The 15,549-nt window shown below is 37.7% G+C and overlaps 1 protein-coding gene across 4 annotated transcripts in view; it reads left to right on the forward strand.

Moving 5' to 3' along the window:
• Positions 1–15,549, forward strand: part of PPP4R3A (protein phosphatase 4 regulatory subunit 3A) — a 46,686-nt gene that overhangs the window by 23,031 nt on the left and 8,106 nt on the right. For all 4 annotated transcript variants that reach the window (XM_005506148.3, XM_065063656.1, XM_065063657.1 and 1 more), the window contains 7 exons: positions 9,307–9,384; positions 9,485–9,601; positions 10,079–10,195; positions 11,508–11,639; positions 11,734–11,836; positions 13,057–13,215; positions 14,463–14,632. In XM_005506148.3, coding sequence (XP_005506205.1) covers positions 9,307–9,384; positions 9,485–9,601; positions 10,079–10,195; positions 11,508–11,639; positions 11,734–11,836; positions 13,057–13,215; positions 14,463–14,632 — 876 coding nt within the window. The remainder of the gene's footprint in view (positions 1–9,306; positions 9,385–9,484; positions 9,602–10,078; positions 10,196–11,507; positions 11,640–11,733; positions 11,837–13,056; positions 13,216–14,462; positions 14,633–15,549) is intronic.

Below are 15,549 nucleotides of genomic sequence, written 5' to 3' on the forward strand. Positions count from 1 at the left end.
GTTTAATTTTGAAGTAAATTAAATTGGTTGTTTGGAAGGTGCAGGTTCAGAACACAGCATTGCCTTAGGTGCTTGAATGTTTTCATTTGTCTTATAACTCTTTAAATAATACTGCTTGGAATTACCAGTTTTCATGATGTATGTCTTACTGCAAATGTAAAGAGATAATATGATGCTTTAGATATCTTACCATCTTATCAACTGACTTAGCAAAATGTTATAGGATATGTTTTGGTTTGTAGAAGCTAATTATTATTATCTTAATTCCAGTGTTTAATAAATGAATAGCCACTGTCTTTGTAGGGGTTGTCTGATCTGGAGAAATGGACAAAGTGCTGGGTGCTACTGATAACCTTAATCATATTTATCTTCAGTTGAATCTCAAAATGCACCCTGTTTAGTTTCATGGAAAATGCAGCAAGGAGAATGAAAATGCCTTTTGCAAGCTCGCATGGCAAACCATTGTCAAAACACTGCCTCCTGTTTTTCCTCTCCACACTCAGCTGATTAGAATACCAATTTTACTTAAGCCACTCTCTCGGAGTTTTAATCTGTGTCCACACATGGAGTATTTGATAACTAGACAGATGTGCAAGACGTCACCCAGACCTTGCAGCTGAGACATGTGCCTTGTGGACAGACTGTCGCTGGAGCAGCCACTGGAGGCCTGGTGGAACACCTGGGGCATCTTCAGTAGTACTAGACCCCAGGTTATGCCTGAGTGAACCGAACTCTTCATGTTTGTATGTGTGTCCTTGATAAACTGAGTCACAAATGCATATCTGAAACAGAAAGATATAATCATTTTGGAGTGACCAGTTTGAAAACACTTACAAGCCTCACTTCGAGGGAGTGATGGAAACGGTTCAATTTAGGGGTCTCAACTTGTGTATCCAGTACACCTAGTATGTCTAAAATGTCTTGACTTCTTTGCAAGGGTTACTAAAAGCAAGTCCTGAGGATGATACCTTTTGGCTTGAGGAAGAGGGTAAGAATTATTCAGGTGTCTTAGTGTCAGTGGCTGATTCTGAGAGGATTCTTGAACTTAGAAAAGGAAACTGGGCAAGGAAAAATGAGACCTGATCCTGCAAAATCATTAAGGGGGTGTTTGCCAGAAATCCCAAGGCAGGTTGATCAAAGACTAGTGACTGATTAGTTTCCTTTTTTGTGTCTCTTACAACCTTTGTTAGGTGAATAGATGTAGACTAAGCCGGGGTTAAAATATCAAGGTTTAGTGTGGTTGAAAAACTTGGTAGTTGCAGTTTACGGTTGAAGTAGAGGCTCAGATCTGATTTTAATTGTGTGACTGCAGGTTTCTGAACCTTATCTTCAATTCTCTTACTATGGTTGTCTGTGATTGAGAATAGTGTATAGGCCCTGTGTAGTGGAGCCGGAAGAATTAGCACTGCATAGCTTTCAAAGTTAGATAAATACTTCAAATTGTTCAAGTGCTTTCTACAGCTTTGAGGAGACAGGAGTGGTTGTGCAGAAGGAAGAAAATATATCTTGCGCTATATTGCATTTCCTAGTTCTTTCACACTACTGCTCTGTAGCATTGAGGGGGTATTCCCTGCGTTTACAAATAAGAGTCTGTGGGAAATTATTTGACATTAATGATGGGTTCTTGGGTTTGAGGGAATTAAAAGAGACTAAAGAGACTATCCCAAATTACACACCCGTTGCATTTCTAAGAGCTTAAAAGGCTTGATTGATTGATTTTTCAAGTTCTCACAGTGTAGCTCTAAACCAAACCTTAAACCTACTTACCTGGCACTTTTTTATTAGTTTATTTATAGAGCAAATGTCAGGTTGCACTTTCTGTTATCTCTGCCCCATAAAGTTTCATTCTCCCCTTTCCTTTCTCCACCCTCGCACTCCCACAGTCCATATATAAAGCGTATGATACTGTTCCTTCTCATTTCTTTAAGCAGAATAATGTTCTGAGAGCAAAATTAAAAGACTGTGTTTGTTGATTTCAGTTCTACAAATAATTCTTATGGTCTTTGTTCCATTAGTGTATGGTTTAATATGCATTTCTGTAGCTGGTTGTATCACAATACTTTGGTGGGGATGTGTGTGTTATTTTGTGTAAAACTGGAAGTTCTCTGTAACTGGATTTTCTGACATTTATTATTTTAGATCTTGCAAGATCCTGGTGCTTACTAATCTGGTGTCTGTACTTAAGAAGCTGTTTCTTGTATAAGTCATTATTAATTGAAGAGTTCTGGGATGCTTCATGGTAGTTTACTGGGAGCCACGGATGAGTCTCAAGTACTTTGTTCATTAGTGCGTAATACAGGTTGTTAGTGCTGCCACTGTTGATTTTAGGTTGTCTCTCCTGGACTGCTGAGGGTGTGACAAACAAGTTATCTTTTTAGGAAATTTTACTTCTCAGATTAAAAGTAAACTCCATGCACAGCTGATATCCTGTGAGATACTGCAGTTATTTTGTGTACAACTGAGTTGTTTCATAGTCTGTTCTTTTCTCTCTCACTGGCTGTGAAGGAAAGGAGAAAAACTCTTACCTCCACCATGAAAAAAACATGAGCTCTAAAGAGCCCTTTTCAGGTCAGGCTATCTATTAACTAAACTGGTGCTTTTCAATACCCTCACCTGAAATTAACTCAGCCATACCTTAGTTACAGAAAAGTGACCAGAAATTTGTGCAAGACTGCAGATTTTGCCTTATGCTTTTTGACAGGCCAAATGACTTCACTTAAATTACCACTGTGTCTTATTTAAGGTTTTTAAACTGAGATTGGACATGGCACTTAGTGCCATGATCTAGTAAATGGACTGAAGTTGGACCAAGAGTTGGACTTGATGATCTCTGAGGTCTTTTCCAACCCAGTCGATTCTGTGATTCTGTGTATTTGGTGTCAGTATAGGGCATTTAAGGTTATTAAGGGTCACTGGCATTGAGGTCAGTTTTTCAATTATAACTAGTGAATTCTCTAAATAAGAATATGCTGATTCTTAGGAATTCTGGCTGTATTAGGAGAGACTTTTGATATCCCTTTAAAATATATAAATACTGTAGTCGTGGAAGATATCTGCTTCCATTATTTTGCTTTCTTTGGTAGGTGAATAACTTTTGCCCATTCTGTAGTAAAACCAAAAAACCTTTGGCATGTAGGGTTATGAACCGTATTCCTCCCACCTTCTTGATAAACATTAGCATTCTTGTAATCGTATAAAAACGCTTACACTGCTGGGCTTTTCTGAGAAATGGAGGTTAGCTTATTTGTGATTTAATTGTCTAAGTTCTGTCTTTTTAAGTAACTATAGCAAGGTCTCACCAAACTAGATACCATTGGTCATGATGGACAGTAAACCTGTGATACCACTATTTCCAGTCTACAGAATTAGCTGCTGTGGAAACCTAATTAATTACAGGTTTTATGATTGGCTGTACATAAGATACGAAAGAGGTATATAACATTTTTTTCCAATTTCAGCCCCTCCTAATATGCTCTTACTGCTTGGGGTCCAGCCTGTTCTAGTCTTGAGATGTCATAGCCACCAAGAAACCTTGCTGAAACATGGAGTTCACCAAGTTTTGAGAGAGGGGGTGGGACAGGTAAGTGGTGTTTCTTGCTTTATATGACGCTCTTTTGCAATTTAAAAAATATATACTAATGTTCACACTGGAGGCCACCAGTTCTTTCCCTTTGTATTATTAACTAGTTCTTAAAAACAAAACAAACCAAACAAACAAACTTGCAAAACTGCGCCATAGAGTGAGTAAACACTGTTTCCTTCTGTTCTCTCCCCCTTTCTCATTGGCGTGTTCTTTTTGCCGGCAAGATCCCGCAGTGTTTGTACATTCCGGAATAGACAATATTGTTAGGATTACTTCTGAGTATGCGCCTTTAGACTTCAGGGTCTCTTATTTTCAGGAGAGTGGAAGGGAGAGATTGGATGTAAGTTAGAATAATTTGTGTGCCTAGTAGAGCAGTGATCACATGGCATTACTGTCTTGGTAAATCAGCTTTTTAAATACAGAAATCAGATTATCAATAGTCCCTACCTCCCTTTTCAATAACCAAAAAGCAGTGGGCATTTAGGTACATTTGTGTATTTTACTAGATTTATGTATAACAATGGGCTGATTTTAATTTTGAAAGTGGCTTTACAGATAGTTACTTATTTTTAACAGAGCCCTGTGGATGTGAATGTAATTATCTGTAGTTGTTTTAGAGGAAGAATTGTGTGAATGCATGCTGGTATTCTGCCCAAATACATTAGGACTGGAATGTTTCCTGCTGGTCTGCTGTTTTGCAGTAGTTGCCTCAGGAATAAATCTGGAGATTTGCTATCAGCAAAATTTACCTTGCAATGAAGTGTAAAAGGATGCCACATTCTGGGGGAAACGACTTTGTGAAAGAAGTTTGCAAGTGGTGCATGCTAATGGTTCCTGAGACTAACTTCTTCATTGTAGAAAATAGTTTTCAATGTGTTCAGAAACTTCAAATATTATTAGGTGAGTCCCACTGCTGGTTTAGCATGTTGTCTGAAGTGGAAATAGGTTATTGGTAGCAAATGAAGGCATTTGTGGGAAGGCAGACTGAGATAAAGAAGACTGAAATATTTTAAACTATGAAATCTTGTTGGGGTAGCAGGAAGGAATCTGTGTTTGAAGCTGTAATTCTCTGTTTACTGGTAATATTTTATGAAACTTTCTGGCCTGAAATATTATTTTTGCCTAAAATGAATATGGAGGTGCTAAATAGGACAGAAAGTATATTCTTCTTCCAGCTTAGGTGTCATTGAGTTTCTCGGGTGGTTTTTTGGGAAAGGAATGTGGGTTTTTTTTTTCTTTGTCATTCATCTGTAATCACGGACATGAAGTTAATGATAACTGAAACTTTGAGACCTGCTTTTAAATAATGCTTTTTTATGTGCCTCTTGGGAGGAGAAGGACTGCTCTAACAGTTGAATCACAAACTTAAATAGTGTATTTTTTTGTGATCCTACTTGGTCTGGGTTTTTTTTGTTTTTAAAGTCATAAATGATTGAGCAGATGGCTTGGCTTAATTTTATCTTCATGAACTTTGAAAGGTATTAAATCCTAGGAGCATCTACCCAGATCTTGCAAAAGCATAAATGAATATACTTAGTGTTTGGTATGTGCATAGTTTAAGTGTTGCACATTTAATAATTTCTCTGCATGGGCAAAATAACTAGATTCTACAATTGCCCTGTAACTGTTGTTTGTAGTTTTGTTTTCCCGGAAAACAGTTGTGACCTTCACAGTTTCTAAGATACATATGGGTTTTGGTACTTGTCTGCCTGAAGAGGCCAGATACTGCAAAGAATTATGCAGCTGCGCTGTGTTCTCTTCAGACATATTTTGGGGAGATATTTTCCAGTTGGAAAAAATTGAAAACCTTTAAGCTTGTGTAATTCTAGCATTTGGTGGCGGTGCTTTGACTTCTAAAATATGTGAACTCTGCTCTCAGACTGTGTGTTTCCTTAGATTCTGGTCGTGTTGTTGAGGAATGTATCTTTAGATACGCTGCCCTTGTCAGTAATTTTACAGCTTGAGAGAATCTTGCATTTAGAATGTTTGTTGCGATCACAGTTTTTCTTTAAATGTGAAGGGTTTAGGGTTTTTTCCCCATCAATAACAACCTGTCTACCTTGCATTAAGCACCTGGTATGAGACATCTCCTTAAATGCATTTCAGGGCTAAGACATAACTGCGAAGTTATTAATAACTTGTTTTTATGTTCTTGGAATAATTGTCATTTACTGCATATTATCCATGTAAGGGTGGGATGTTTTGAATCACTCAGACCCATCTTAATTCATCAGATTTTGTTCTTAGGCCTAGAGATTTTGGATAATCCCATGAATTTAAAAACATAGTGCATGGAGTTTGGGAGAGGAGATCATGTGGGAAATGCTTCAATATTATATTTAATATAGAATTGTAAAATACTGTATTATGGTAGGTATGTGGAGGATTGAAAAATGCTTACATACCAAACTTCTGCAATTTCACTCTGAAACATTGTGTGTCAGCATTGAAGTCTTCATCACTTCCCGATGTTAGGATGTTCCCTCAATGAGTCCCCAGTGTTTGCAAGCCCAGTAACAGGGTGAGAGCATTGGCCACGTCTTGAAACCGGGCAGGGCTGCGGAGGGATCTGGTCAGAGCTGAGCTGGGCCTGCGCCTGCCTGCCCAGCAATGCCTGCCCTGCTGGGGGCAGCTTCCCCAGCCACCTGTGCCTCTGTGACTCTGCAGTGGGACATAAAGGAGACTCACGCATCACCGGCAGTGCAGGCTCTCCTCCTCCCCTTCTACATTTTGACTTAAAAAGTCGTTTAATGCTTTGGATCATATCGTGTACCTTTTTTATGCAGAAGCACACTAATCATGGCTCGGACATATTTAAATGCTGAAATTTCCATTATTTTTTCCTAGTGATCATTCTGAGATACTTCTGCAGTATTGACTTGCCCTTGCTGTTGGGTATTGTGAAGGAGGTGAAAAGTTAATTGCACGGGGAGAATGGAAATAGGGGTTACACTAACCAGTTGGGGATAAGCATGCATCTTCTCAATAGTTCTGATAGATGAGATTAGTTTTACATCTTGATCAAAGTAGCAAAAGGAATGAAAGCAATCTATTTAGCCTTTTCTTAAATGCGCTGCAAATCATGGAGAATAATTTGCCTGTTCTTCAAAAGAAGAGGTTTTTTGTTATTGTCTTTGTTTTGGGGGGGTTGTTTGCTTTTTGTTATTGTTGTTGGGCTTTGTATTTTGTTTTTTTTTATTTTTCAGTAAGCTAGTATGTCAGTATTTCTACTGTGGTTTAGTTATATTAACTGTATCGTCTAATGAGTTAAAGATTAGAACAGAAAACTTACCAAGCCATATTAACAGCTGGATAGCAGGTAGTAAAACATCCTTCTATTCTTTCATCGCAGCTTAATTGATGTTTCTTGAAATCAAAGACCTTAATAGTTCTTTTGAACATGTTTGACTGTTGAAATCTGGAAGTCAAACTTTGTTTCCAGTCCTTGATCCTCCAGTGTGCATTTCAGTAAACTTCAAATGAGGCCTCCACTATCTCTTTTTGTTTTGATTTTGAGGTAATCACAGAAATAGTACCTGAAATTATGTCCAGAACTCATTCTTTGTCATTATCATTAGACTGTTGGATCAGGCTAGAAGCACAGCATCAAACAAGAGGAGAAACATGTGGCATAGCCTAAATATAGAGTTTACCTTATAGTGTGGGGAAATGCCTTGTGGGATAGTAGCTCATGCCAACCTGTTTTGGGTTTATCTGCGCTGTCCAGTGCCGTGGAGGAATCCTGAACTGGCTTGTGACAGCGCTATAGCTGCGTTAGCATGGTGTGCTGTTGGAACCAAGGTACTAGTTTTCTCAGCAGGGCTGCAAGGTGAGCCTGGATGAGGTACCTACATAATTGCAACAGAAGAGAGTTTGATGTCGATGTGTCTGAAGTATATTCATAGTTTTGCTTTATGCTGTGCAAACATAAGCAAGGCAGCTTGGGTTTCTAGCACTGTGGTTCTGGGATGGAGGTTTATTGCATGTGGTGTTACTGACTTCACAAAAAACAACACTCCAGCAGCTTTTTGAAAAAAATCTATTCACATCTGATGTTGTCACAGAGGCACCCCAGAGTTAGTTTAGGTAGACAACAGAGTCCAAAACAAGCTTTTATTCAGTAAAGAAGGCGCAGCAGATTAACCGGTGGAAAACAGGGTTTAGCTCTCCAATAGTGACATAAATACAGGTTCGAGTATCATTTGGGGTAATTATTGAGGTACAGCAAATAATAACACTGGAGATCCACAGTGTGCATACACGTGGCTCACCAAAAACAATGCCAGAGCCGTCCCTGACTCCAGGAGAAGTATATACTTGCCTGAATCTGGCAAGGAATTATTAAAGAAAATACACATGCTTATATTTAAGCACAGAATAAGCACCTGCCTAAGTGGCAAGGAATTATTAAAGAAAATATATGTGCTTATATTTAAGCACGAAATAAGCACCTGCCCAAGTGGCAAGGAATTATTTCCCTCACCTAGACGTGGAGGTGAGGCAAACGGCATCCCTGTCCCGAGAGGTCTCTCAATGGCAGCATTTGGCCCGCGCTCCGAGAGGTCCACACAGCGGGCACAACCTTGGCGGGGATCCCGTTTTTAAAGCCTTGTCAGATCTGACTGTGGGCATTCCAGAAGCTTTTCTGCGCCCCCACTCTGGCTGTGGGCACCCAGCGGCTCCTTGGCGCCTTCATGCCCCTACTCCTCTCTCTTAACGACCTGGCCGGTGGGCTCTGGGGTCAAACAAAGGAGGCTGTTAACTCCATTGCAGGAGGCGAGCGGGGAGATGTGTCTGCACCTTCCATATCAAAGGAATGGAGGGGGAGAGAGGGGGGTGTGCGGGTGCCACAGATGTACAGGTATCTTTTTAAAGCGAGTGCTGTCTTATTACTGTATAATGTTGAGGAAAGGATAGGGGAAGGTTTATTTCTGGTTTAATCTTCTAGTTGTTAGGACTGTAAAGGTTATGGGAAGCTAAATATTGCTGCTTCTTTAAGACTAAGTACATGTTTATAATGTGTTCACCATTTGTAATTATGCTGTGGCACAGCAGCATGAAAAATAACAAGATGGTTTTTGATTGCTGCCAGCTAGAATGCCCAATAAATGCTGTATGTAGTAAAAACAGTTACTTTTATTTGGTTTCTGGAATTCACCCTTTTCATAACATTGTAGGGGGCAGGGGTGGGGGGAAGAATCTCACATCGTTCCTGCTATTAGGCAGCTCTCCCTTGGTAGTGTCCTTGCTTTACTTCTGCTGCAAAGATCTCATAACATTCCAGAGATATGTGTGTGTGCAGAGCTGACTGGGAGATGGTGTTTATCAAAATATGTAAACATTTGAAGCAGGAGTATTGTAGTGTGGTATGGGGCATGTCACAGGCATGTGACAAGGGAAGGAGTTAAAAAAGAAAGCGTAGACAAAATGTTGAGAATGTCAGTTTAAAATAGAAAAAGGAGAGCCAAAGATGTACAAGATCCATCATAATTGAGAATGAAGTGTCAGGGGGTGGGGTGGTGTTGAACATGATAAAAGCTCAAAAACAAGACACATAATAATTTGTAAATTTAATTAGAAAGTTGATGCTGGTATGACTAACTACAGTACAGAAGTGCATGTATTTTTAATTGCAGGAGGAATGGTTTAGAAGAATTTTCTGTTAGACTTGAATGCCTTTTGATATCGACAGATAAACAAATTGTATTGTTTTGCCTTTGTAGGAAGATGAAAAATTCCTGACAGACTTGTTTGCACAACTAACAGATGAAGCCACAGATGAGGAGAAAAGACAGGAGTTGGTAAGAAATCTGTAAAATACACATGAAAGGGGCAGTAAGTACAAAGTGATACATGCATCTCTTTTTAATTACTAACTAGTATATTATCCCTTTTTTTCAGGTGAATTTTCTGAAAGAGTTTTGTGCATTCTCTCAAACACTGCAGCCTCAAAACAGAGATGCATTTTTCAAAACCTTATCAAATATGGGCATACTGCCAGCACTAGAAGTCATACTGGTAAGTCAGTTCAGTTTTATTTGTGGTAACGATTTTGTTTCTTTCCAGGGAGGTTTCTTTTAAAAAGTAAGCCAAGCTTCATTCACATGGTTTTCTGAAGTGTTTGCTTCATTTGTCTTGTCGTAGCTTGAGGTTCAGAACATTTACAGTATTTTTGTCAACCTTTAAAAGCAGTTACAATACGACATTGGTAAGTGCCTTGGCATTCTTAGCTTTTTCATTTGCTTTCCTACCTTTAGTGCTTCTTGGTGTAAAATTAAGAAAAGAGGGAAATGGACCAAAAGGCAGGGAAACAATAAAACCTATTCTGCCCAACAGTTGTCAAATGTACAAAGAAGAGGTTAGAGTCAGTTCAGTTTTAGCAATAGATAGTTACGCCTTGTAAGTAGGAATTAAAAGCCATATGCTTTCTGTTTTTCATTCCATTTAAGCCATTTCTTTTAAGGAAACATGAATGATTTTATTTGACTTTTCCAGGGTATGGATGATGCACAAGTACGAAGTGCAGCCACTGATATATTTTCGTATTTGGTTGAATACAACCCATCCATGGTACGAGAGTTTGTCATGCAGGAAGCGCAGCAGAATGATGATGTAAGTAGAGGGTCCCCAGAAATGTGCATATTGTTTTTTGAAATTACTGGTTTGTATTTACAACTCTATTAATGATGTGAGCTGTAGTTCTGAAGAAGTATGGAATATGGTCATGATAGTTAAAGGATACTGAACTATAATGCTTTTAAAGATTGTTAGGTAGAGATGAGTGTTTGCCTGTTTATATGTTCTTGTTCCATTGCGTGAAAGTACAACAGGTTACCATAAACCACCATTGTGGTTAATATTAGCTGTCATACAAGCAAAACAAAGTGGTTTTGAATGATGAGTTCCTTAAAATGCAAAATATAAATTTCAGTCTTGATCTTAGCATGTATATGTGTTTTAAATTTACTTTTAAGATACCCATGTTCAGTTTACTGTCAGACACGTTGAAAGTGGAATTATGGTCCTAAGTGTTTAAGAACACTTTTTGACAGAGGTTTACATTTCCCAGAGATCCTCTGTAGCTGGCTAATAGAGAATGCTAGCACACAACTGGTATTAAGAAATGTATTTCAAAGTGATATTCAATGGAGAAAAAACCATCACACTGTCTTTTACTTAGAGGAGATAGTTAATTTTTTTTGTCTGCTAAAACATGCCAGAGAACTGGAAACTGCTGGTGCTGCTACTTCTATGCTGGAAGGGGCTGCTGGGACAGGGAATATCGCTGGTGATTCCAGCCACTTGCATTGGATGACTGTCCTGTTTTATGTGGGACAGTGGTAACCAAGCACCTTTACTGTAGGGATTCCTAAATGTAAATATTATTTTCTACTTATATGTGCTATTCTTGTTTTTTGCAAACACGTGTCAGCGTTATTTTTAGGTGAAAATAACTCATCAAGTTCAATAGCATGATAAAATTCACTGTTGTACGATTGTGGAAATAAAACTCTTGGTATATTTGCTAAAGGGGGATACAAATTTAAACTTCTGCACTCAGAAAACACTTCCAGAAATCAGTTTTGAGTCTGTTGTGTATATGCCTCTGTGCTTTCTATCTTCTGACATTTCAGTTCAGACTAAATTCTAAATTAGATTGTTAATTCCAGAAACGTTTTTTAGTTGCTTTGAAAGATTCTTCTTCACTGCTTGCGCTGCTGACCAGAATGTGCTGCTGGCATGTAAAGTTAATCATTTCTGTTAAGTCTGGGTTTTTTAGTTTGGTTGTTGTTTACATTTTATGGAATTTTGATACAGCACTGTTTTTAACTGGGTGGTAACCCTTTTAGAAGATAACTTCAGATTTGGGGCAAAGGAGTAACATTAGAATTGATTTTTTTGCCTTTTTTTCCCCTCTTATTAGGATATATTACTCATTAACCTCATTATAGAACACATGATTTGTGACACAGATCCAGAGCTTGGAGGGGCAGTGTTACTCATGGGTTTGCTTCGTACTTTAGTTGATCCAGAAAATATGCTTGCTACAGCCAATGTAAGTAAATACCTTCAAATGAAATTACATTTGGTTTTTTTTGGTGTATTTGGTGATATGTGTTATACATATGATTTTTTTGTCCATTCTTTAGAAAACAGAAAAGACAGAGTTCTTGGGTTTCTTCTACAAACATTGTATGCATGTTCTGACAGCCCCTTTATTGGCCAATACTACCGAGGACAAGCCTAGCAAAGGTAATGCCACTCTGAATATTGGGCACATCAAGGCTATTGAATATCAATGTTTGAAACGGAATAACTGTCAAAGGATGTTTTCTGTCTTCAAGAGAGTCTGAGGCTATGATACATAGTTCAAAGTAAACTGTTGATTCATTGTTTAGTTATTTGAAAAACTTTTAAATCTAAAATTCAGTGAAGAAACCTGATTTAAGAAGTGAACAGCACTTTGCTTCAGCAAAAATTAAAATATTTGTATAATTTTTCGTAACGGGTTGTTCAGCGACATCAACTTGTAAACATATATAAAGGTTTTTTAAGGTCAGGGATTACTAGAGAGGATGCAGATTTGCCCCGAGAAGGTGTGTACCACAATACTGTGCATGGATTTCAGGGTATTGATTCTAGATCGGGCTAAGAAAGTAGAGATTGGTGATGAAGTAACTGTTCTTGCTGGATACTAGAAGTAGTACTGTTTGTTCATTAATAGTATAACACATGCAAAATGGATGTAAAAGGAGGTACATAAATGATACCTGAATGTTCTGTAAACTTTTTATTTTTTTATAGATTTCCAAGGGATTAGTTAAATTAATCTGTTTTAGCTCAAAGTGAGATTTTTGCTATTTAAAATACCTGTGTTCTTTAATGGTCAACAATCTGGTGATATTTTTAAAAGGTGTATTTAATTTATTATTGATCTCCTTAAAAGCAGGATTTGAGGTGTATTTTGTATGTGCTGGTATGGATATGTCCTAGAAGCATTAAAAGGGCCTGAGATATTTCTTACACAGTACTTTTGTTAAAATGCATGAGAGATCACAGTTTTGATACAAACTTAGTCAAGGTGCTGCATGTGGGGGACTATTTGATGATACAGACATGAGGACAACATAATGAGATTTGGTTAAATAATCCTGACTGCTTGTGTTAGTGTTAAGGTCTGCACTCTGTGAACCTTCAAACACTGATTTAAGACAGACAAAATGTAATTGTTTCTGTAGTTACGGAGGGTTTCCTGCCATATCTCTATAAATATAAAATACTCAGTCGATAACAAGCTTGTTCGATATCTATTTTAAGGACTAAACATACCCTCCAGCATGTTCCCTAAACTATCTGTGGGAATGTACAAGAACTTGGAAATGTTTACCAGACTGTGGTTAGGTATTTGAAGTTAGCTTCCGAAGGCAATATCCGAGATATGTGTAATTATTTTGGCTTTGTTTTTGTTATAGATGATTTTCAGACAGCCCAACTCTTGGCATTAATACTGGAATTGCTAACTTTCTGTGTAGAACATCATACTTATCACATAAAGAACTACATCATTAACAAAGATATCCTGCGAAGGGTACTCGTTCTCATGGCCTCAAAGCACGCTTTCTTGGCGTTGTGTAAGTCTGAAAGCTAAAGAATAAAGTGGTACTTTGTGAATGTGAAGTGTTACATATCCCCATTCTGCTGGAAGAAAACTGTTCACAGGTCATGACAATTCGTGACTGAGCACAGAAATTCTACTAGTATACTTTGTTTCTCTTACTGATTCATGTGCCAGCTAGTATTACTAAAAATTTTTGCATTTATAGATCTATATTTTCTAAAAAGCAGAAGGATTTTTCTTAATGTAGAGCTGGATTGAAAAGATGGTAGCTCGATATTCAATATCCTAAGGGAGCCATTGTAAGTTTTTTTTAATTGTAAGATCATTTTTGTAGTAGAAATTCTCAGAAGTATTTAATTAGAGATACAGTTATCTGTCTGCGTTAAAGAGCACAGAAGTTCAGTGAGCTGCTCTTCAAACTCTGGTAGTTTCTTGGCTGTGCTCAGCATAGTAATGGCAAAGCAGTGGGACTTAATTCTGGAGGCAATTTACAAGATTTTTTTCCACTATTCTGGTGTACACAGAGTAAAACAAAGCCTATATTTGACTGAGCAGTACCATACAATAAGAAGTACCTTTTACTTTTGTAGCTGTGTCACCTGAGTTTGGTTTTAGAACTCCTGAATAATGTTTTATCATGTACACCTCCAGTTGCTAACCAAATCGTGCTGCTTTATAGTGAGATGATGCTCTGCTTCCTGTCTGTGTTTGGACATTCATATACTACTTGAGTTTCAGAAAGAGCTTTAAACTGGATGTAAATGAAGTTTTTGCTTTACTATGTTTGTAAAGAAAATGTCATTTTCCAATTTTAAAATGAAGTCTTTTGCATCCTAATCAAATAGGGCTTAATTAAATGTAGTCAAACTTATGTTTGAATAATAGGAATTATAAGCAAATTTCCCAGTTCTACTGACAAAATATTTTATTTACCTTTATTGTAAGTAATTAAAAAAATCAAAAATACACTTCTATTTTAGTAGTAACATAGTTGAACAGTAGTGTATTCTTCAGTAAACAGAGGTGGTTTTACTTGTACAGTTATGAGGGAGGATTTCTTTATGATAAAATAGATAATCTTCAGCAGTGTAGTCAAGACTGTTGAGAAGCAGAGAATAGCTGAATGTATTACCTGGTCCTAATAATGTAATGCTGTGTAAGAACTGAGATTGCAAATTGCCCTCATGAATGCTGAAAGTAATTTCTGATTTTTTTTTTATTTTAAATTTAAAAATTCTGTTGATAACACTTCTGTTTCAGGTGCCCTTCGTTTCAAGAGAAAAATTATTGGACTAAAGGATGAATTCTACAACCGTTACATAATGAAAAGTTTTTTGTTTGAACCTGTGGTTAAAGCATTTCTAAATAATGGTTCCCGTTATAATCTGATGAACTCTGCCATAATAGAGATGTTTGAATTTATCAGAGTGGTGAGTGCTGTTATATGCTGAAGATAATTACTGTATTGTTTAGTCTTGTAGTTCAAGTTATTTTTGTTTCTACCCTGTATTATGCTTTCATAGCAATGTGACCATAATACTGTATTTGAATGAACTTTTTGTATCGGTTACACATTTGTACGTTTGTTCTTATGTTCAGACAGTTCCATGACTTGAAAATTAAATTCAGTTGATACTCAGTGTAGGCCCAATACCCAGATTTGCAAAGGCATCCCTAGTCAGGTTTCATTGTGCAGAGTGGATGGGCCTGTTAGGACAGGAACATCATTTGAAACTATTGCTTACAAAACCACCAAATTTAGTTGTGCTCTGTGATGTCAGTTCAACAGAACATAGAAACATACAGAAGAGGTAACAGTTGTCTTTGATTATATTAATGGAATGCTACAAAGTCCATTCTATGGGGAGCCTCTTAAAATATTCATGCCAGGTTGGCTGTGTGTGCTGTGCTGTCTCCTCACTGTTGTCCGTGCGCAGACTCTGACAAGATGCTGTACAGACTGTAAACGTGGGGAGTGGGGACAAGCTGGGGTGCAGGCAGCCTTGGAGGAGTAAGTGGGTAAGGAAACAAGGAGGTTTTGTCACCTCTTGAAATGTTCTGTGCTGATGACCACCTTCATCTTTTTGAGTTGGGACTCAAGGTACTTCAAGACTGAGATGACTTGATCATCATGGAAGAGTTGATTTTGAAATGGTTTTGAAGCTATGAAAAAAAGTTAATCCATATATGTGGCCTTGACTGTTGTGCTGTGGTCTTTGAGTACTATGTGCTGATTCTACAGCTATGAGAAAATAAATAATCTTTTTATTTTCTTATCCTCCTTCCCACATAGATACCTGGGTTGCATTTCCAGAGTGTTTCTTGGTATCTGGAAGTAATTTTTGTC

This window comes from Columba livia, chromosome 5 (genome assembly GCF_036013475.1).
Source record: "Columba livia isolate bColLiv1 breed racing homer chromosome 5, bColLiv1.pat.W.v2, whole genome shotgun sequence".
NCBI classification, from domain to species: domain Eukaryota; kingdom Metazoa; phylum Chordata; class Aves; order Columbiformes; family Columbidae; genus Columba; species Columba livia.